Source organism: Pleurodeles waltl, chromosome 4_2, assembly GCF_031143425.1.
Source record: "Pleurodeles waltl isolate 20211129_DDA chromosome 4_2, aPleWal1.hap1.20221129, whole genome shotgun sequence".
Taxonomy (NCBI): domain Eukaryota; kingdom Metazoa; phylum Chordata; class Amphibia; order Caudata; family Salamandridae; genus Pleurodeles; species Pleurodeles waltl.
The window spans coordinates 38,106,900-38,131,168 of NC_090443.1; the positions used below are offsets into that span (position 1 = coordinate 38,106,900).

The 24,269-nt window shown below is 45.8% G+C and overlaps 1 protein-coding gene across 1 annotated transcript in view; it reads right to left on the reverse strand.

The window, feature by feature from the left end:
- VAV1 (vav guanine nucleotide exchange factor 1) overlaps positions 1-24,269 on the reverse strand; it is a 409,433-nt gene that overhangs the window by 300,003 nt on the left and 85,161 nt on the right. Inside the window, exon 2 of the mRNA XM_069230534.1 lies at positions 23,309-23,425. Coding sequence (XP_069086635.1) covers positions 23,309-23,425 — 117 coding nt within the window. The remainder of the gene's footprint in view (positions 1-23,308; positions 23,426-24,269) is intronic.

Consider the following 24,269-nt stretch of genomic DNA (forward strand, 5'->3'; position numbering starts at 1 on the left):
CTAAGCTCTGGACTCCTTAAAGCACTTGAGCACTGAGTTCGCTCTGTCTCCAAAGAGATGGGTGCCATCAAGGGCATGTCCATAAGCAATTACCGGACATCCACCTAAAAGCCAGACGTCCTCAACCAAGCGTGGTGCATAAAGGCCACGGTCGACACAACTGATCTGCCTAGTGAGTCGGTTGTGTCCAGCGCACAATGAATCGTGAACTTGTCTGCATTTCTCCAGTCAGCAACAGCTTGGGAGAGAACGGTCCAGGCCTCCTCCGGGATCTGTTGCAGCACCTGCACAACTTTATCCCATAAACTTTGGGAAAAGGAGCCCAAAAGGCATGTGGTGTTCTTGGACCGCAAAGTCAGATTGGAGTAAGAGAACAACTTCTTCCCAAATTGGTCTAGTCGTTTTGATTCCCTATCCGGGGGTTTGGATGGGAATGCACCAGAAGAGGAAGGAGCCTGGCTGACCAAACTTTCAGGCTTGCGATGTTGGGTCAGAAATTTGGGTCGTTAGGTGCAGACCTATGGCAGCGGGCAATTGTCCTGTTGACAGGAGCCCCTGTGCTGGGTTTAGACCACGTCCCCAGCAGGACGTCAGTGAGGGCTTCATTAAAGGGCAAAAGGAGTTCTGATGTGGAAGCCTCTGGCTGAAGCACCTCAGTCAGGAGGTTAGTCCTGACAGCCAGCAAAGGCAGCTCGAGGCCCAGGACTTCAGCCGCTCTTCTCACCACCATAGGATATGAGGCTCCCTCCTTTGTAGCCACTGTAGGGGGAGAAAGCATGCCAGCATCAGAGCAGGTGTCACAACCACTGGCTTCACCCAGTTCCTGAACCCGGTCCATTTCAGGATCTTCTAGCTGGAATTCTAAAGGGTCCAGCGACCCCTCCATACTCTTACCATACCCGTATCCATAGGGTCATGTTCCAATCTGGGGAGCATTGTCCCCGAAGACAGTATTGGTGTAGAGCGACGTTGTTCTGGCTCGGAGTCAGGAATTAGTATGGGATCGACACCGATCGTGGGCCTGACTGGCGTCACAAGCGTCATCGTCTTTACCGTCGCCAGGGAAGGTTGCGATGGCATGACCGGCGCTGGTACAGATCCGGTAACGGATCCTGGGGTGCCCTCCGGAGGCGAAGCCGCCAGCACGGAACCGTAGGGGGTCCCATTTGACCCTACTGGGCCCAAAGGCATCACTGGAGGGTCGGTTTGCCCACAAATGATTCACATGGTCTCGTAAAACTCTCAGTCGGGCTGGAGTCGCTCCAGCTCCCAGAAACTCAGGGAGTTGCGGAGCCAACCCAGAAACAGGCTCTGAGGACGAAGGTCTAGAGAGTCGACACTCCTCCCGCGTTGCATCGTCCGAGTGAAGGGGTGAAGTCGAAGAATGTTTGTTCTTCTTCGACTTTTTCTTGTGACCCAAATGCCCCCACGATTTAAAGTGGGACAAGGACAAGTGGGGATGGCTCCACGAGCCGTCTTGTGACCTTCCTCTCGAACAAGATCAGAAGGGACGCAGAGCCGAGCGCCGGGACGCCATGAGCTTTAGGGACCACTCACTCAAAGCCTTCAGGTTCATGGCCTGGCACTCGGAGCACGACTTCGGGTCATGGTCGCGCTTCAGGCACCACAAGCATACAAGGTGCGGATCCGTCATCAACATCTTGTGATGACAGGAGTGACCATCTTGAAGTCGGTCTTGCTGGAAGACATCTTGATGCACCAAGTAGTCAAAAACTTCAACAAAAGGATTGAAAAGTCAGTCAAAAAACGAAGGAGGGTGGCACTTCTCCGGATCTGCGTGTAGGCTGGCGCAGAAAGAAAAGAACTGACATCAGTCCGCCGGGGTGGCTCCTTTATATGAGTGCGACGTCATCATGGCAACCACGGTGCCAATGATGGACGCAGAGTCATCTGACACCACCTGACAGCGGGCAAGGGTACTGCTCGAAGAAAAATCCCAGGATCTAGTCTGACGCCTGGGGGAAATTCTAATGTAAGGAATCTGCAACTGGAAGTCTCCATCAGGTATTAATATTCTAACTCTAGAGCGGAAAAATCATGGACATCAGATTAAGGATATGAGACGCTGCCTGAAAATCAATAGAACCTCCCATAGACATCTCTCCTTGGAAGAGGCACGCCAATACTGGATGACCTCGGCTAGAAGAGTTTATATGTTGGGGGGGGGGGGGGTAAGTCGGTTAAGATGTTATATTGGTTAGCAACAGAAGGATTGCAAATTGAATGGTACCCCACATCAAAGAGATGAGTCTTTGCTGCGTTGGACATTGTATCTGCCTTTCGCTCTGCATAAACGAAAGGAGGGCAACCCTGCTCGTGAGCTCTAAGCCCCTATCATCGCATACATTTTTTTTACCACTGATCGGAAGGAACTTGAACATTCCCTCACACAGACAGAAATGTAGGATGGTGCGAAAGACATGAACCGCAGTGAGACACCGGGAAAGAACAGGTACCCAACTGTATATTATTGTTAATTTTGTTCACTATTGTTGCAGCACCTCATGAATATTTTAGGAAGCTGGCCTGGTGATTGGTGGTTACCCAAGGTACATACACCTTATACCAGGTCAAGGTATCCCCTCTTAGTGAAGTGTAGGCAGTGTCAAGATGCCAGGCTCTCTAGAGGCAGATGTGGATGAGCAGCCAAGACCTATCTAGGAGACATGCAAAGCTCATGCAATACCACTGTAGTCACACAGCATTTACACACATGAAAGAAAACATTCAGTTGTGCAAAAATAAGGGTACTTTATTTTTGGAAGACAATACCACAAAACACTAGAAGGGCAACCCTCCAATAGGAGGTAAGTAATACACCAAATATATACACTAGTAAACAGTAATAGGCATAGAAAAGGTTAGAAAACAGTGCCAATAGCAATAACCAATAGTGACACTAGGGGGAGCCCAAAACATATACTAAAAAATGGAATTTGAACACAGAACTCACACCTAAGTAAGTGGAATGTGTAGAGGGGTGCTGGGAGTACTAGAAAACCACAGAGGTAAGTAACACAGTGCGCCCCAGCAACCAGGAAAGCAGGAGTAAATCACTGGAATTTCCCCAAACCACCCAAAAGGAGAAAAAAGAAGAAAAGAAGACACCCAGACAAGACTACAAGAAACCAGCGGTGGATTCCTGAAGAAGAAGACCTGTGAAGAGAGGGGACCAAGTCCAAAAGTCACAGTAGAGTCCAGGAGGAGTAGGAGCTACTACCCACCTGGCTGTACTTGCAGGAGGTGGTCGACGGTGAGGAATAACAGGTCGACACTACAGCCTTGGAGTCAAAGAAGAGATCCTGATGGATGCAGAAGATGTCCCACACTGGGGTGAAGATTGCTGACGGGTGTCGGTGCAGGAATTCCACCAACAAGCCTTGGCAAAGGCAAACTCGTGGTTAGTGGAAAAGTGGTGCTGCCGGGGACCAGCAAAACCCAGGAAGACTCAACCCAGAAGGGGAGTCACAGGGGAACCCTCAGCGTCACAGAGTCCACAGGAGCAGAGGCAGTGCCCACAGGAGTCCCACAGGACGGGGACACAGAAGTTGCAGAAGGAGCCCACGCAGCACTACAGAAACGGATCCCACACCGCAGGAGAACCACGCGGAACACTGTACATCGCAGGAAGGAGTGCTGGGGACTAGAGCTACATGTCACCTGAAGATCCCTTGGAGGAGATGCAAACAAGCCTTGGCAGCTGCAACAGACGCGGTGCACGTGGGTACTGTCCAGCGAGGGAAGGCAAGAGCTAACCTCTACCAAAGTTGGAAAGCTGGCAGAAAGGACCAAGAGGACTACTCCGGACCACTACCCGTGAAGCAGGATCCACGCAGCTCAGGATGAGAGGAGATCCACGCAGCCAGTCGTCGTTGCAGCAGGTGCCTGCGGATGCAGGGGAGTGACTCCTTCACTCCAAGGGAGATTCCTTCTTCTTCGTGTGCAGGCTGAATACTTGCTGTCTTCTGAGGATGCACAGCGGGGGAAATGTTGCAAAGCTGGCAGGAGCTGTAGAAACAAAGTTGCAGAAGAGTCTTCTTCGTGGATTGCAGCGTTGTTGGTTCCTGGAGGGTCCAGTCGCGGTTCCAGTGGCCAGAAGTCGAAGTGGAGGTTGCAGAGGAGTCCTACTTGAATCTTGCAAGCTGAATCTGAGGACCCACTCAAGAGAGAGACCCTAAACAGCCCTGAAAAGGGGATTGGTCACCTAGCCAGGTAAGCACCCAACAGGAGGGTGCTCTGACGTCACCTGCCTGGCATGGCCACTCAGATGCTCCCAGAGTTCCCTGACAACCTTTGAAACAAGATGGCAGAACCCAGGGACCCTCTGGAGGAGCTTTGAGTGTCTGAGCACCACCACTGGGGTGGTGATGGACAGGGGAGTGGTCACTCCACTTTCCAATGTCCAGTTTCTCGCCAGAGAAGGGAATGGGGTACCTGAACCAGTGTGGACTGGTTTATGCACGAAGGGCATCAAATGTGCCCTTCAAAGCACACCAGTGGCTTGGCTATTCCTCCAGCCACCCCCCCTTACCCAGCCAGTCACACCTATTTCCAAAGGGAGAGGGTGTTACCTCGCTCTTCCAAAGGAAATCTTTTGTTCTGCCTTCCTGGGCTTGATCAGATCTGTCTGAGGGGTGGCAGCAGCTTTGGCTGCCCGGAAAGCCCTGCAGGACTGGTGGTAACAATGCTGGTGGTCCTCTAAGGAGCCCCCAGAGTGCATGGGATCATACTTGCAACAGTATTGGGGTATGATTCCAACATGTTTGACACCAAACATGCCCAGGTTCGGAGTTACCATTATGTAGCTGGGCATAGGTAGCGACTTATGTCCAGTACACGCGTAAAATGGCATCACCGCACTCACAAAGTCCAGTAAAATGGGCCTGGAGTTTGTGGGTGCCCTCACACACAGGTACTTGCACCCTGCTCTTTGGGCTGAGAGAACCTACCATAGCAGTGACTTATAGTGACCTGGTGCAGTGACCTGCAGTGAAAATGGGTGCATGCACCCGTTTCATGCAGACTGCAATGGCAGGTCTGCAGAACCCTTTGCATGGGCTCCATATGGACGACAGAATTACTGCTGCAGCCCATAGGGATCCCCTGGTACCTCAATGCCCTGGGTACCTAGGTACCATATACTAGGGACTTACATGGTGGGACCAGTATGCCAATTGTGGGAAGGAAAAAGGTAAAGTTTTCAAGTTAGAAGGGAGAGGGCATAATCACCGGGGTCTTGGTTAGCAGGATCCCAGTGAACACAGTCAAACACACTGACAGAAGGCAGAACATGTGGGTAACCATGCTAAGAAAGAGGGCACTTTCCTACAGATATGTATTATCAAACTATTGATGAGTGCTGCTTTTCACCCCAACTGGACCTGGTGATTATTGTGATAATGAATAAGCCGGCCTGACCTGCAAACCTGTGTGGCTCATACCGCTGAATCTCCTTGTGGAAATCAGACTATCCGCCAAGGTTCTTGCATAGAAGGATCTTAGTGTGCTATCAAAATTCACCCAAACCAATGCAGCTTCATCCCACACACTTCATCCCACACCGCAGCATGCAACACTGCATACGTCGAATCCATAAGGCCCTTGCTGGACTATGCCACCTGAAGAGTCCCCAGAGCATTGATAATTTTGAAAAGGTGTTTGACCCCATGAATTAGACCTTTCTTGAAGAGGTGTTTCATAAGATCACAAGAAGATATTGGTAAAGATGAGGTTTGGCCCAGGTTCATGTCATACATCCTGGTATTATATGCATACCCAAAGGTCTAGGTCTGCGTGAATGATGTGCCCCCACCCCCTACCATCAGGTTAGCCCTGTTCAAGATGATCCTACCATAGCACCAATGTGCTTCATAACTGTCCACTAATTATACCACAGGGTTGGTACTGGGAATTTTCCACCAGGGCTCGTTTCTTCTTATGGGTAAATCAACCACCCCATGCATGGCTTTGGCTAAGAGTGCAGTCAATATTTGATGGTGGAATGGGCATGGCTGACTCGCACCTCTACTATTGGGTGGTGCAGATTCTGATGCTCAACGCCTGGCTGAAGGGTGGGGTGATACAACCCTGCCTTTCTTGAGGAGGTGGTGTTAATCGGACAAGATAATATCTTAGGATTCCTACATAGCGCCCCTATTCCAGAGGTCACCAGGTTGGTGCTCCTTGGGACTAAAGGTAACGCTTAAAATGCCCATCTGGCAATGCCGACGGCTAGAGCATTCCACATAACTTGAAGGTTTTGTTTTATGGGACCTCATCAGAATATTAAAGGCACAGGACATCTGGTATGGAGAACAAATGAAGTCCTTCAGGGGTTTCCAAACCTGAATTTGACCTACACAAATCACAATCTTACCAATATTAACAAATGCACCATGCCCTCACCCGTCTTTAGGATGCGCTCCCTGATATACTCAAATACAACCCACTTAAAGTTAAGATAAGATCCTTATAGGCCCACTGGGGAAAAGGTTGATTCTCAGATTTGTAAGTCATTGCTCATTAATTCCCCTTACATCTTCTCTGGCTTAAAGGCGCCACAGGAGAAATGGCTGAATCCACTAGAGGAGAGTGACAGAAGAGCTTCTACTACCCCACAAGTGCTTGTTATTGCTGCACAGCTGACTCGTCCAGCTTAAATACCTCCATGCTACTTACCTTATGCCCAACAGCTGTGACAGGCCCTCCATGCTACTTACCTTATGCCCAACAGCTGTGGCAGGCCAAAAAGCTTCCTGAATCAATGTGCTTCCACTGCACTGAAGAACAGGAGGCCTCTCTCATATTTTGTAGGGCTGTCCTTTCATATTTGCAAGGGATATTTACCACTCTCTCAAGGGTTCATGTCAGACCAATAGACCCTTTGCTTTGGATTGCATTGTTGGGTATTGTTGAAGATCTTGGGGAATGCCAGGGAAAACGCACCCTGCTTGGGATCGGAACTATGATTGCGAAATGAGACACTGGCAAGCAGTGGAACTCTGCAAGCTCTCCTTCCCTCACTCAGTAGTTTGGAAATGAACTGGTGTGCAAAGCAAGGAGAGTCTATATGCGTGGCAATGGGCTGCCCCTAGAAAGATAAGGTTTGGGGGAAATGGTGGGTTTATTATGATTTGGAAAAATCTGTATAAGGAATTTTATCGCATGCCGTTTGAGAAAAAGTAATTCATGTTGTAATTGTATTGTACATATTCACTTGTTTCTGCTGAAAAAATTTGGTTATGAAAAATCCCTTTTCATAATCTGACATCAAAATCGATTTTTGATTTTTAAATTCTCCTGTTATTTTTATTTAGGCATTTTTTCTCTTTCCTTAATTTCATTCCTACCTTCCTATTTTGCACCTGTGTTTTTGAAAGAATGGAAGTGGATCTGGGCAGCATTGAGAACAGCAGCACAACAGATACGAAGAAGCTGTGTAAGGATATAGAGGGCTGAAGCTTCGTAAAAGGGCCCAAGAAGCTGGAGTACCTAGAGGGTGCAGTCGGGGAAAGGGTGACCTTAGGTGAGGTGAGGTGAGGAACTGATGCTACCATCAAATTTGTGTTTTAAGTTATTGATAACTACTGTACGAGCAATTCTTCTTACAATGCATCCCAGTGGACACACCACTTGTAATTAAACTGGTTCTTGTATAATGTCTATTCTACAAATGCTAACCCCCTTATGTTTAATGTACACTAAGCAACTGTTTAATAAAAAATAATTGAAAACTAAATAAAATAAAGCCACTTTTCGCTCTATAAATCGGAAAAAACAAAACAAGAAGCTGGACTACCAGAGAGAACCCAGAGCCTGGGAGGAAGTCCGGATGCTGCATTCTGCAGCATAGGAGCAAGAGGATGAAGGAGTAAAACATGAGGATGAGTTGAAGGAAAAAGAAAATGATTCTGCAGTGGTCCCAGAGCCAGAGAAAAAGGGGAGTGTCTGTGTAGTGGCCCCAATTCTAGAAAAAGATGTGGCCTCCAGACCTTGGTCACATGCCTTCTACAGAGTAGGGTGCAGTGTGCCCTCCCACAGACTGACCCTAGGAAGAACTAGAGGACAGAGAAGCAGAGGGGGCTCTGAAGATGCAACTGGCACCCTGGCCCTGGAGGAAAAGAAGCTGGCTGCAGAAGAGAAGAAGGAAGCAGAAGAGATGGCAGTGGAGGAGAAAACATTAGCCGTGGTCTCGGAGGAGAAGGCCCTGCTGGTCCTTGACAGAGGCCATTGAGAACTGGACCTGAAAGCCTAGAGGGCTTCTACGTCCAATGTAGATGGTGGCAACAACACTGAGGGGTAAAAAGGTCCACATCCCCAAGACCTGGAGCCTAGTTTTATGGAGGGGCGGTGACATAGAGAAGTGGTCTGAGGCCTATGAGGTATCCTTGTGCATGCACAGAGTGCCAGAGGAGAATTGAGAGGCTTGCCTATGGAAGCGTATGCCCACAACAGGGTGGGATACCTTTTTGGCCCTTGTGAAAACTGACAGGATGAGATATACTCTCCTGAAGGAAGCCCTTGTTGTGAAGTTTGGGTTAGGCATAAAAAAATACTGCATGAAGTTCAGCCAGAAGCACTCCCACCTGCCATAGGTTGATTTTAAGAAAATGAATGGTTGGGTGAAGGGCAGCAAAGTAAATGAATATGATGGGCTTTACAATTTAATACTGAATGATGACATATTCAGCAATTGTTTTGCAGTTACACCAACGCCTTGTTTATTTTAAGATCACTGCACCCAGCGACATTGGGAAAGAAGTAGACCTATTGATCAAATCCAGTGTAAAAAGGCACCTTGGTGTAAAGCATGGTTCTGGTCCACATCAGCAGAAGGAGGAGGTCTAGGATAAAACAAATAAGTCCCCCAGTTCCTGAAATGGTCCAAGTGATTGGAAGGGAAGTATTATTATAACCCTTCTGAACACAGCGTTGGGGGCAGGGGGGGTGATTGGAGGAAGCCCAGGGCACCCTTTTTTCTCACTCAAGTGTTATGATTGTTACCAGGCAGAACACAAGTGTGGGGAGGGGCATAGGTGAAATTATGCTTGCCCTAGGAACCCTCCACAGGTGGACACGCCCCAAGAGGAGCCAGTGTGGCCGTGGCGGAGAGGCCTTCTCTAGGTGCAAATGGTAGTGCATTCCATAGCATACCTTATTTGGGAGGGGGACCCAGGAAGTAAGCTGGTGGTCCCTGAGGGTGGGATACCTGTGCCAGACAGACAATGGTATTTAAAAGGCGTGTTTCCCAGAATAGTATCTGAAAGGACAGGTATGTATGGCAATGCCCATGGGCAGGATTGTTTTCACCTTATGGCTCTGGTATCCCTGGAATGAAAGGGTAGTAGCCCAGAAAGGGAGGAGGGACAGTGGCTCAGAATAGAGTCATTGTCAGTCTCAAAATGCCAAAAGTCTGTATCCTTGGCAATGAGCTTCCACAGGTGAGAAAAGAACTGGGTAGGGTGGTCGTCTAGGGCACCTCAAAAACGCAGGTGTCGTGGGGAGACTGCTCCCAAGTGGAGTGTACGGTAGCCTAGGTGGAGAGTGAGGGGCAGAATGAAGAGGCAATCTACAATGGGAGGACACGTAGGTCAAGGGTTACCTGATATGAGAGAAGAGCACACCAAGACTGACTCTGGTGAGGGCACCTCTGACCTAGGGTGCTGCCTGTGCTGTCACAGAGACAAAGGACAGGAGTCGTTGCCAGGGCAGAGCCCTGCACAGCACAGACAGTGTCATCCTTGAGGGGGCAGTGGTTCCCCTCTGGAAGTCCTGGACTGCCAGGTGCCTGTTCAGTCTCAGGGTATAGACTACCAACCCTAGGATGGCAGGAATGAGAGTGGAAGCAGGGTGTATACCACCTGAGGGCGTAACCCCTCGCTCTGAAAACCTAAGAGACTTGAGAGACCTCAGGAGCAAGGAGGGGTCTCCTTGCCAGCCTTCTGGCTGGAGGGGAGGCCTGCCTAAGACCCCAGAATGGAACCTCCACCTAGCAGTGGATGGTCAGGGGCCTGACTCTTGATATTGATAGCTCACAGTGACCTCTGTTGGGTGCAGTTCTTGTAGGCAGAGTTTACCCTGAGGGGACAGCAGAGGTCTGACCTGGAGGGCAGCATGGGCCACATTACCTAGTTGGCCATGGTGGCACTATCTGCATACTGGAATAAGCAAGTTAAGATCTGAAGGTTCTGCAGATGAGGAGTAGGTTGACAGAGGGGTACAGATAGGTACAGTGCGGTATAGAACTGACACTGCAGAATAGGCAAACTGTCTGCATTCTAAAGCTTGATCAGAGAAGCCCATCACAATATTTGTAAGTCTATCCTAGCGTTTGGTCGGGCCTGGGTTGCAAAGTCGCCCTTTCTGTGGGGTAACCCAGATTTTGTTTGACTTTTTGCAGAACCCTACTTTAGTGGGTTACAGAATTGTGTGCACTTTAGCCCTGCTAACCAGAGGTAAAATGATTGGGCTCCTCCTTTCAAAAAGGTAAACTTAGTTTACTCCTGATTGGCACAATTAACTTACTCATAAGTCCCCAATATATATGGTACCAAGTGCAACCAGAACCTGAAAATGAAATGCTACCAGTGGACTGCAGCGCTCCTTGTGCCATATACTGCAGCGCACTGTAAAGAATGTCTCTAGGTCTATCACTGTAGCTTAGCTGAGCAGTTGTAAATTGCAAATTCAACCTGCCAAAATAACCCATTTTTGATAGGCCTGCACCTTCCATTTAAATATAAATAATTCACTCCTAAATAAGCTTTATTGTGCAAATGGCAAGGTGCATGATATTTAAATGAAGGACATGTAAAAGTTTGATGTTAAATATGTTGTTACAGTGACTAACACCTTAACCTAATTTCACTGTAACTGGGTTGGCTGTTCCATAGGAAAGCATTGGGATACAATATTTAGTCTGCTTTGCTTTCTCTACTGTCTCATATACCTGCTCTCTATTCACCTTTATTTTTTATCTGTTTTTGTGAGAAACTAGCACATTATATAGGACAGCAAACTCTTTAAAATGATTCTTCCCTTTCAAGACTGCACAGCTTCCCAAGCTAGCATGGCTTGGTTGGAGTAAACAAAAGCCATTTTCAATTTTGATTCATTTATTTCAGAAATCTCCGACAAATTGAACACAAACTACTAGAGCTTACAGGGAGTAGCAAAGTCGTTCGCAGTCTGTCAGTTGGAATGCAATCTAGGCTTTTTAAATTGTGTGCCTTCCAGAGTAGCACTTTAAAATATATTCACCCGCTTCCGTAAGCTGACAGTGCAAGAGCAGCAAACAGCGCTCCTGTTCACAAGAAAATGATGTCCATAGTATGAAGCCTGCAAAATATAAGTACTTCAGCTTTTCAGGCACACTGACAACTTTCACTATGAAAAACATATTGTGGTCAAGAACTTTTGAATTCACATTTCAACAGTTCTACTAAAATGTTATTCTTTATTCCTTGTCTCCATTTCTATCTTCCATACCTTTATTTCTCTCCTCCTTCCTTTTGCTTAAGTTTCTTGTATCTTGCTTTCTTTTTCCTTCACGTCCTCTCCTTATTTCTCTCTTTGTCCTTTTTTTGTTTTTCTCTTTTCATTTTCATTTTGCTGTCTTCCTTTTTCAATTTCTTCATTCCTTTCTCCATGTATTCCCCATCTTCCTTTGTTCTTGTCTTTCTTTGTTCCTTTTTTGTCCCTGTCCTTCTCACTGTCTTTATTTATTCCCTTTTCTGTATCTTTTTTCTTTTTCTCCTTGTCTTCCTTTTTTTCTACTTTCCTTTTTCTCTCCCAGTCCTTCTTTTTTCTCAGTCTTTTGTCCTGTATTTATTTCTTTTTCTCCCATTCTTTATTCTTTCCTCCCTGTTTCTTTCTCTTTTTTAGAGCCTGTCTTTCTCTGGCTTTCTTTCTTCCTCTCTTTTTTCCTTTCATTCTCCCTTTTATTCTTTAATTGTTCCTTTCTATTTCTTTCTCCCATTCCCCTCACCATTCCTCCCTCTCTTCATTCCTTATTCCCTTTCTTTTTTCCCCCTCCCTTTTTTCCTTGTTCTTCCTTTTGTCTTATCTTTCTCCCTTGTTCTTTTATTCTTCCTCCTTTTCTCACCCCATTGCTTTCATCCTCCCTCCCTTCCTCCCCTGTTCTTTTGTCCTCCCTCCCTTTCTCCCTCGTTCTTTCCTTGTAACCCCCTTCTCACTGGTTCTTTCTTTGTCCCTCCCTTCTCACCCCTGCTTTCTTTCTCCATTTTTTCTTTTGTTCTTTCTCCCTTTCTTTAAACCTCCCTTTCTCTAGTTCTTTCTTTCTCTCTCACTAGCTCTCCTTCCCTTTCTTTCTCTTTCCCTTCTTTCTCTGTCTATCCCTCTTCCCCCTTCTTTTCTTCTTCTCTTCCTTTCTTGCGCTTTCTCCCTTTATCTCAAGCTGTGTCTGTTCCTCTTTCTTGTTTTCGTTTTCTCCTTCTTGCTTTCTTTTGTTCACCTTTTCTTTCATGCTTTCTCTATTCAGTTTCTTTCTCTTCCTCTTTTTGCCCTACTCTTTTCCCCGTTTTTCTTACTGCCTCTCCTTCCCTTTGTTTGTTCCTAACTCATTTCCTCTCTTACTTATTCAGTTTCTCCCAGCCTCTTTTTGCTCTTCCTCCTCCCATTCCCTTTTTTTATTTTTTTCCCTTTGATTCTTTAAGAGAGTTTAGTTTTTTAGAACAACTTTCTGTGGCTTCAGAGGTATATTTCTGATAGAAATCCTGGAGACATCATAATGTATGCATGTAGGTTGCAAATTATATTATTCCTAATGGTTCTAGTTTGGGGAGCTATTAAAAAAACAACATTCTGATTCAGACTTGGTTTAATATGCGTTTACATGCTTGGAAAGAGGAGCTGTGAAGTGTTGTGCTTGGGCATCTTCACCTAGGACATCACAAACTCAGGGGTCTGTCTTTTCAACCCTTGCTCCATTTCTGCTGCCAGGCATCATTATTCTTAATCTTGTGGTATTATGCCAAAGGCAGCTTCTGGATATCAACCAGTGGACCTTAGGGAATTAGTCAAACAATGGAAGACCTTTGGGTACTGGTTCTTACGATGAAAGCTGTTTCATCCTTTGAATTGTATGGCAAAGAAACAAGCCCAAATGCAATAACTCACAGAGTGGATTCATAAACAACACTAAACCTACAGTAACAATCACACAGGGAAATCTTTCCTGGTACAGGTCTTGTGCCATTAATGATGTCTACTCATTGTAGCAAGATGTGAGTACTATAAGTGTAACATCAAAGCTGTTTGGCCTTTATGTACCTAATTTATATATTAGGTCGTAGACTGGAGAGGTGTTCATTGATCAGAAGTAGATCTCACTGTAGAAAAGTTCAGAGACCCCTGATTTATTTATTTAATCAGTATAATGTGATGATAAACATGGGTTATATGTCACTATATTGATCGACAAAATATGGACTTAAAAAAATAAAGGGCACAGAATAATACGCAATATACATCTTCAAGGTACGCAGATGTGGAATTAAGAACAGTAAATCTATACTTACCTACATATATTTACCTTCACGTTGCAGGGGTAGTCATGGTTCTGCACTTGAATGAAAATGTCACTTACCCAGTGTACATCTGTTCGTGGCATTAGTCGCTGCAGATTCACATGTTTGGCACAGTCCGCTGCCTGGTGTTGGGCTCGGAGTATTACAAGTTGTTTTTCTTCGAAGAAGTCTTTTTTGGTCACGGGACCGAAGGACTCCTCCCTCTTCGGCTCCATTGCGCATGGGCGTCGACTCCATCTTAGATTGTTTTCCCCGCAGAGGGTGAGGATGGAGTTGTTTGCTATAAATAGTGCCCATGCAATGGAGTGAATATGTATGTACGTTAAGAGTTTATAATAATTATTTACAAATGTACAGATGTTTAAGATTTATGATCTACTTCTAAACGGCTACAGGCTTCCCGGGGAGGTGGGAGGGTACATGTGAATCTGCAGCGACTAATGCCACGAACAGATGTACACTGGGTAAGTGACATTTTCAGTTCGATGGCATATGTTGCTGCAGATACACATGTTTGGCATAGACTATAAAGCAGTTACCTCCCCTAAAAGCGGTGGTTTAGCCTGTAGGAGTTGAAGTAGTTTGGAATAATGTTCTTAGTACAGCTTGGCCCACTGTAGCTTGTTGTGCATTTAGTACGTCTACACAGTAGTGTTTAGTAAACGTATGAGGCGTAGACCAGGTTGCAGCCTTACATATTTCGCTCATAGGAATGTTTCCTAGAAAGGCCATTGTAGCACCTTTCTTTCTGGTTGAGTGTGCCTTTGGTGTAATAGGCAATTCTCTTTTGGCTTTAAGATAGCATGTTTGAATACATCTGACTATCCATCTAGCAATGCCTTGTTTAGAGATTGGATTTCCTATGTGTGGTTTTTGAAAAGCTATGAACAGTTGTTTTGTTTTCCTGATTAGCTTTGTTCTGTCAATGTAGTACATTAGTGCTCTTTTGATGTCTAATGTATGTAGTGCCCTTTCAGCCACGGAATTTGGTTGTGGGAAGAACACTGGCAATTCTACTGTTTGATTTAAATGGAATGGTGAGATTACTTTTGGCAGAAATTTTGGATTTGTTCTTAGAACTATTTTATTGTTGTGTATTTGAATAAATGGTTCTTGTATGGTAAATGCCTGTATTTCACTTACTCTTCTGAGGGATGTGATTGCAATGAGAAATGCGACTTTCCAGGTTAGATATTGCATTTCACAGGAATGCATGGGTTCGAAAGGTGGACCCATGAGTCTTGTTAAGACGATGTTAAGATTCCATGAAGGAACTGGTGGTGTTCTTGGTGGTATAATTCTTTTTAGCCCTTCCATGAATGCTTTAATAACTGGTATTCTAAATAGAGACGATGAATGAGTAGTTTGTAGGTAAGCAGATATTGCTGCGAGGTGTATTTTTATAGATGAAAAAGCGAGATTTGCTTTTTGCAAATGTAGTAAGTATCCTACTATGTCTTTCGTAGAGGCATGTAATGGTTGTATTTGATTGGCATGGCAGTAGTAAACAAATCTTTTCCACTTAGATGCATAGCAGTGTCTAGTGGAAGATTTTCTAGCTTGTTTTATGACCTCCATGCATTCTTGTGTGAGGTCTAAGTGTCCGAATTCTAGGATTTCAGGAGCCAAATTGCCAGATTCAATGATGCTGGGTTTGGATGCCTGATCTGTTGTTTGTGTTGTGTTAACAGATCTGGTCTGTTGGGTAGTTTGACATGCGGTACTAGTGAAAGGTCTAGTAGAGTTGTATACCAAGGTTGTCTTGCCCATGTGGGTGCTATCAGTATGAGTTTGAGTTGGTTTTGACTCAACTTGTTTACTAGATATGGAAGGAGAGGGAGAGGGGGAAAAGCGTATGCAAATATCCTTGACCAACTCATCCATAGAGCATTGCCTTGTGATTCGCGGTGTGGGTACCTGGATGCGAAGTTTTGGCATTTTGAGTTTTCTTTTGTTGCGAACAAATCTATCTGGGGTGTTCCCCAAATTTGAAAGTACTTGTTCAGAACTTGGGGGTGAATTTCCCATTCGTGGACTTGTTGGTGGTCTCGCGAAAGGTTGTCTGCTAGTTGGTTTTGTATTCCTGGAATAAATTGTGCTATTAGGCGAATGTTGTTGTGAATCGCCCACTGCCAAATTTTTTGTGTTAGGAGGCACAATTGTGTTGAGTGTGTTCCTCCTTGTTTGTTTAAATAATACATTGTTGTCATGTTGTCTGTTTTGACAAGAATGTATTTGTGTGTTATTATGGGTTGGAAGGCTTTTAACGCTAGAAATACTGCTAACAGTTCTAGGTAATTGATATGAAATTTTGTTTGGTGTATATCCCATTGTCCTTGAATGCTGTGGTGATTGAGGTGTGCTCCCCACCCTGTCATGGAAGCATCTGTTGTTATAACGTATTGAGGCACTGGGTCCTGAAATGTCCGCCCTTTGTTTAAATTTTTGCTGTTCCACCATAGAAGCGAGAGGTATGTTTGGCGGTCTACCAACACCAGATCTTGAAGTTGACCCTGTGCCTGTGACCATTGTGATGCTAGACACTGTTGTAAGGGTCGCATGTGTAGTCTTGCGTTTGGGACAATGGCTATGCATGATGACATCATGCCTAGAAGTTTTAGCACAAATTTTGCTTGTATCTTTTGATTTGGAAACATAGCACTTATTACCTTGTGGAATGCCTGCACTCTTTGTGGACTTGGAGTGGCAATTCCTTTTGATGTGTTGATGGTTGCTCCTAGATATTGTTGTGTCTGACACGGTTCTAGGTGTGATTTTGTATAGTTGATGGAAAACCCCAGTTTGTGAAGGGTTTGTATGACACATGTGGTGTCGTTTGCGCATTTTTTTACTGTGTTGGTCTTGATTAGCCAATCGTCTAGGTAAGGGAACACATGTATCTGTTGTCTCCTGATGTGTGCTGCAACTACTGCTAGACATTTTGTGAACACTCTTGGTGCAGTTGTTATTCCGAATGGCAACACTTTGAATTGGTAATGTATTCCTTTGAATACGAACCGTAGGTACTTTCTGTGAGAAGGGTGTATTGGTATATGAAAGTACGCATCCTTTAGGTCTAATGTGGTCATGTAATCTTGCTGTTTGAGCAGTGGAATGATGTCTTGTAGTGTGACCATGTGAAAATGGTCCGATATGATGTAGGTATTTAGTGTCCTGAGATCTAATATTGGTCTTAATGTTTTGTCTTTTTTTGGAATTAGAAAGTACAGGGAGTAAACTCCTGTGTTTTTTTGTTACTGGTACTAACTCTATTGCATCCTTTTGCAGTAGTGCTTGAACTTCTAGTCCTAAAAGTTCTAAATGTTGTGGTGACATTTTGCGTGTTTTGGGAGGGATGTTTGGTGGGAATTTGTGGAATTCTATGCAATAGCCATGTTGGATTATTGCTAATACCCAATTGTCTGTTGTAATCTGTTGCCAAGATTGGTAGAATTGGCTTAGTCTTCCCCCCACTGGTGTTGAGTGAAGGGGTTGCGTGACTTGAAAGTCACTGTTTAGGTGGAGGTGTTTTTGGAGTCTGGAATCTTCCCCTACTCCTTGGGAATTGACCCCCTCTATATCCCCTGAAACCTCCCCTTTGGAAGGAACCCTGATATGGTGTGGTTCTTGTTTGTTGGCTGGTGGTGTCTGTGGGTTGGCCACGAAACCCCCCTCTAAATGGAGTTTTTCTAAAAGAGCCTCTGCTCTGCGGGGAGTAGAGTGCGCCCATGGCCTTGGCCGTGTCTGTGTCCTTTTTAAGTTTTTCAATGGCTGTGTCCACTTCAGGGCCAAAAAGTTGTTTTTCGTTGAAGGGCATATTAAGGACAGCCTGCTGGATTTCAGGTTTGAAGCCTGAAGTGCGGAGCCAAGCGTGTCTCCTTATGGTGACAGCAGTGTTGACTGTTCTCGCTGCAGTATCGGCTGCGTCCAGTGAAGAGCGGATTTGATTGTTTGAGATCGTTTGTCCCTCTTCAACTATTTGCTGCGCCCTTTTTTGGTATTCTTGGGGAAGATGGTCTACGAGAAGTTGCATCTCATCCCAGTGAGCGCGGTCATATCTGGCCAGCAGCGCTTGAGAATTTGCGATGCGCCACTGGTTGGCTGCCTGTGATGCTACTCTTTTTCCTGCCGCATCAAATTTTCTGCTTTCTTTGTCCGGAGGTGGGGCGTCGCCAGATGTATAGGAATTTGCTCTTTTGCGAGCTGCCCCTACTACTACGGAGTCAGGTGGTAACTGCGAAGTAATAAACACTGGATCTGTGGGTGGTGGTTTGTATTTTTTATCCACCCTTGGGGTGATGGCTCTTGATTTTACGGGCTCTTCAAAAATTTGTTTTACGTGCCGTAACATCCCCGGTAGCATTGGGAGACATTGATATTGGCTATGTGTAGCCGAGAGGGTGTTAAATAAAAAATCATCCTCTATAGGATCGGAATGCAGTTGGACATTGTGGAATTCTGCAGCCCTAGCCACCAGTTGTGAGTATGAGGTACTGTCCTCTGGCGGTGACGGCTTTGGGGGGTATGAATCTGGATCATTGTCCGGCACTGGGGTGTCGTATAGGTCCCAAGCGTCTTGATCCTGATTATCTTGACTTATGGTAGTTTGCGCTGGTGAGTGCATTTGTGGCGGTGTTTGTGCCGGCGATGCCTGTTGTAGTGGAGAGGGCGGAGGCGTGACTTTTTTAACCACTTTGGCTTGTGGTTGTGCGTCATCCTTGAGGAGACTGATCCTTCTTTTCCTCATTATTGGGGGAAGGGTTGATATCTTCCCTGTGTCTTGCTGGATGTACAGTCTCTTTTGTGTGTAGTCTGATTCTACACTTTGGAGCTCTTGTCCAAATCTGTGCATCTGGCCACTTATTCCTTGTTCCTCTGAGTAGGATGAAGGGGTGGTATTTTTCGGCGCCGAGAGAGAATCTTTTTTCGGTTTCGGCACCGACAGAATTTTTGTTCCTTTCGGCATGGATTCTCGGTGCCGATGTTTTTCGGTGCCGGTATCTTGTTTTTGTCTCTCGGAGCCGCTTTCTCGGCTCCGAGGTTGCTCCATGGCGGTCCCTCGACCGGAGTCGGGTGTCTTCGCTATGGGCGTGCCCTTTTTCGGCGCCTTCGACGGGTCGCCTGTTTTGTGGGTCGAGCCATGGCCTGTTGGCAGTGGCGTCCCCTGGGCTTTCGTTTTGTCGATGGTTTTACTTTTCGACGTCTTACTCACAGTTTGTTGCTGTTGTTCGACGTCGGAGTCTCCGGATTCTGAGTCCGGAACCGAGAATGTTTCCTCTTCGTCGTCGAAACGTTGTTTTGTCGGCGTGGACGCCATTTGTAGACGCCTGGCTCTTCGGTCCCAGAGTGTTTTTCTGGACCGGAAGGCTCGACAGGCCTCACAGGTATCCTCCTTGTGCTCGGGGGACAAGCACAAGTTACAGACCAAGTGCTGATCTGTATAAGGATACTTACTGTGACATTTTGGGCAGAAACGGAACGGGGTGCGTTCCATCGGCTTCGATGTTGCACGCGGTCGGGCCGACCAGGCCCCGATGGGGGAATCGAAGCTACCCCAAAGTCTTCCGATGATCGGTGTCGATGTACCTAACTATCCCGATACCGAACGGAACAATACCGACGCTTTCTTCCGAGATTCTGACTAACTTTCCGAACCGAAACACGGAGCGAAAAGGAATATGTCCGAACCCGACAGCGGAAAAAAACAATCTAAGATGGAGTCGACGCCCATGCGCAATGGAGCCGAAGAGGGAGGAGTCCTTCGGTCCCGTGACCAAAAAAGACTTCTTCGAAGAAAAACAACTTGTAATACTCCGAGCCCAACACCAGGCAGCGGACTGTGCCAAACATGTGTATCTGCAGCAACATATGCCATCGAACATTGTATTACATATACATCCTAAAATCTTGATATTGTGGTAAAATATCCTAAACAGGCTGCCTTGCAGCCACCTAAGAGCAGTCGTTGATGTTAGATAAAAACCATAGACGTCACAGCAGTACAACGTATGTGTGCCATCATGGCTACTTTCTAAAACATCTTTGTGTTTCATTAGTGTACATCCACTCTTCCTAATAAATAGTCATGCCACAAGACCCAGACCCTCACTTGATGGTAAAGGGCTGATTTTTAAGCTCCCTAAATAGTCATGCATAAGACCCAGACCCTCACTTGATGGTAAAGGGCTGATTTTTAAACTCCCCTGAGAAACGGAGAAACCAATCTCTCATAATCCTTTTATGAGCATGGGATATAAAGTAATGTTTGCTTCTTGCACCAAATCACTTTTGCTTAAATTGTGTTTTTCTTCTTCCTTCCAGAGACAATGCTTTTGCTTTTTTTTTTATATATTTGCTGCTGTTATGAACACTGCCTGCTCTCTCTCAACCATGGGATTGAGTCTGAGTCACACAGAGTGATATCTCATAAGATACTACCCTACTGCTACTGAGTAGACCCAGAGTGGACTCACATCTCAGTTCTCCCCTATGTTACTGTGTAAAAATTTCAATCTGTGAGTAGATACATGTCCAGAATCTGGAATAGACATGCAAGAAAGAGTCCCATAATTCAAGGCCCCTATGCTGTTCCCCATTTAAAACTACAAACGTAGAATTGCACTGTACAAATGTTGAAATGCTGATCAGAAACTGTAATAGTGGACCAGGTATTGGCGTATCCGTCCATAACATGTAACTCGAATTGGGGCCCATGTAAATTCATTTGTAGTGATGATCAGAGGATTCTTACGAGAGGGGTCCTTGATGAGGTTCTAGCACACATCATTACACTAATCTGGGTTCTATTTTCCTCTTGGAACTACTTTCTGTGGGAATCTGCACAGATAAAAAATTCAGACTAAGAGAGGTTATTGCCCAATTATCCAAACTATGGCAGTTCCTTCCCCTGTGTCACCCCACACTCATGGAACTGTTCCCAGTTCCTGTTCCCACGTAGGGTTTTTCCCCAGGGTGTATTTCTTGGGACACAAATTGTCCACCATATTAGAAGCACCATTTTGCTCTAAGCTCCAGACTCAGGGGGTCATTCTGACCCTGGCGGTAAAATCCGCCAGGGCCAATGACCGCGGGAGCACTGCCAACAGGCTGGCGGTGCTCCCTTCGGCATTCTGACCGCGGCGGTACAGCCGCGGTCAGAAACGGAAAACCGGCGGTGTACCGCCGGTTTTCCGCTGCCATGGGGATTCCGACCGCCATCCTGTTCCTGGCGGTTTTGGCCGGTAGGCACAGGATGGCGGTATGGGGTGTCGTGGGGCCCCCGTAACAGGGCCCCACCAAGATTTTCAGTGTCTGCCATGCAGACACTGAAAATCGCGACGGGTGCAACTGCACCCGTCGCACCCCTTCCACTCCGCCGGCTCCATTCGGAGCCGGCATCCTCATGCAAGGGTGTTTCCCGCTGGGCTGGCGGGCGGCCTTCTGGCGGTCGCCCGCCAGCCCAGCGGGAAACCCAGAATACCCGCGGCGGTCTTTTGACCGTGCAGCGGTATTCTGGCGGTTCCAGCCAGGCCGGCGGCTTCCGCCGCCGGTCGAGGTCAGAATGACCCCCTCAGTCTCTACCCAATTGATATAACTTTCTGCCCAGGTTGACTTCAGCAACAACCACTCATCATCTAGACTGATCATTCACTCACACTAGGTACCTGGGTAGCTAAGCCCTGCACATGCACATCATCAGAGCACCCTCGAGGCACCTGTCAATTATCCCAGTCAACACTGGGGTGTAGAAAAGCATAGTATAACCGCACTATATGGTATGTGTTAAAGGGTATGTCAAAAATATTGTATCTACTATATTAACCTAACCATTACTTCTAAGGATTAATCTAGGCAATAAGATGTGGAGTTAAGAATAGTAATTATATATTCACCTTGCTAATATAGCGTCAAGCAGTACAAAGAGTTCACTATTTTTATATGTCAATATTAATGGCCACAACATAATGCCATGCAGCCACACAGCACTGGAAGTCAAGGGGATTAACACAACCATGCTTTCAGTTCACATTCACCCTCTTGGTAAGGACCTGAGCCCAGCATCACTAAATTCAACTAATCATACACTTCTCTAGTGAGGGGCTCCCATATACCTTTTATACTCGGAATATGAGTGTGTGTGCATGTGTGCAAGTTTCTGATCCTCATCTGGGCATGCCTTTCTGAGTTTGTGATGCTCACTTTGCAAAAAAGATGTATTGGAATGCTTAAGACTGTTCAGAAACACTGGTAATTGCTTTTGGCGCATTCCAGTCCATTGTGTTTTTTTAAATCCAGCCTGTATTTTTACAGACAAGACCACCCCACATTGTCCAATTCAAACGTTCTTTACGATTGAGCACGCGCACGCGCTCTGGACCATGTTGTAATCTATCTGTGGGCTTCTAACCACGCGCATGTCACACCTGTCACTTTCATTAGTTCTTGGGCTTGCCTTTTAAAAATCGATTGATTCCATTTGTGAAAGGCATGCATATGTCATGCTTTTTCCGGTTTTTAGCCCTCCTCAAGCGCATCGATAAACTACTGAAAACATAGGAGGCTCCGTGTTTTCAGCTGGTTTCTGGACTACTTCATCTTTTCATTTCCTGCGCAGCGCGATCTCACAGGCAGTGGTAAGCACTTTGCATGACACCGACCCTGTTACATGGATAATTGCACTTTTGCTGGTTACATGGATAATTACACTTTTGCCTGTAACATGGATAATTGCACTTTTGCCAATAAATTTCAGTTTGAACTAACTTCTGTTTCCTTTTCTTTATCTCCTTCACGCTCATGGCGACCATTGGCTTGCATATGTGAAACTGTTTTAACTTTACATTATTAGTTTATGTACCAAGAAAAGTCCGGCTATGAGTTTACAACGCTAATAGCTCTAACACGAGCAAACGCGAGACCTGCTACATTGCAAATGCTTGTTTTCGTATTATGTGTGCCCAGACTAGAATCCTTGAGGTCACCCTCCCATAGGAATCAAGTTACTCCTCACTGATGAGGCCCCCACCGATCAAATCCGAAAGATGGCTGTGGCATAAGTTTCATCAAAGAGATGACATACCCTAGCAGTTGTGATGAATCCGCCTCCTTCGGGCATGACCCCAAAAACGGACAGTACAGTGAACAAAAATGGAGGCACCTGAATGCAGTCCAGAGAAATTACTAGTGGCTGCGATTAATTCCAACATTCCATCCTTTACAGTTTGTTCTTCTTTCCCCGAGATTTCTGCTAATAAAAAATAATGCCAAAGGTCTGAAATGAGATTCACAATCCGCTATCAAATCTTGGTACTGGTTTAGTACGAGGGTTGCCACATGGCCATGGCCAGTATTTTACCAGCACGCTCAGTGTTTAATCATAAAGATTATTTTTTAAAAATAGCAAAATCCGGTTTACTTTAAAAGCATTTTAGATCTTTCTGGGACATGTCTAAACGGTTAATAAACGGACACGAGTGCGAGCCCCCGCTCACACGGTTAAACTATCAATGTACGTGAAATATGCAAAAGAGAAAAACAGGAAGTTCCAATTTTAGGTAGCGACCATTTCAAGTGAGTCATTAATGAAGCAATGACACACTATTTTACAACTACAATTTTTTTTTAAATCTGAAAATGTCTTCACGTGCACGATTAATTACACGCCATCCACTCCTTTTAATTCCAGAAAAATATTTTGAAAGATGGATGTTATAGGTGATAATTAAAATGAATGGACTCACCTTTCCGAAGTCGCGAACGTCAAAGAGATCGAAGGCTTCAAAGAGTTCATTCTTCCTCAGACCGAACTTGTCACAGCAGGTGGACAGGAAAGTACGAATATTCTTCAAACACAGGAACTGGGATCAAAGAAAGAGAAGGTGGTTATGGCCTCAGCTCAAAGAGCTCATCAAGTCTCAATCCAACAACACCAGGGAGTCTTCGGACTGAAGTACTCACTGATATCTTCACGCAGGCCCCTCAAACGGTAACAGTTGACTCTATACCCTCCTGAAATTGGCAGCTTACTTCAAATCATAAGTAAGGTGAAAACGACTATACACATCACTGAAGGTAGACTTAGGGCCTGGTTTAAGACATTGTGGTAGGCATCACCCTGGGCGGATTCCCACCCACCATATCTAGAGATCACAGCTGATCCTGTGGTGATCACTGTACCTTCACAGGACAGTGGCTTTGAAGGCCGAACAAGTTTGGTGCGTATCCACCATATTTCTGACAAATGTGCACCAGAGTCGAAAAGAAGGAGTTTGTGTCAGAATAACAAAACAAGCATTGGCAAAGCCAATCGGTTCCAACTATGCAACAGCGGTTTGTTGGCTTTCCCAAAGTGTTTTAGCCATGTTGTACACTAGTGTGGCTATTGCTCAGCATGGCTAAACATTAGGAGTGCAGAGGAGAGTGGTGTGGAGTATTGTAGAGTGGAGTGGTCAAGAGTGGAGTAGAGTGTCATAGAGTGGAGTGGCAGAAAGTGTTGTGTGGTGTACCGTGGAGTGGCGAAGAATAGAGTGGACTGGTGTAGTGTGCATTGGCATAGAATGTTGCAGAGTATTGTGGCGTACAGTGCAGTGGCATCGAATTCAACGGTGTACAAACCAGCGGCCTACATTAGGGTGTTGCATAGTAGTGTCAGTAGCGTAAAGTGCAATCGTGCAGAGTGGAGTGATGGAGACTAGAGTAGAG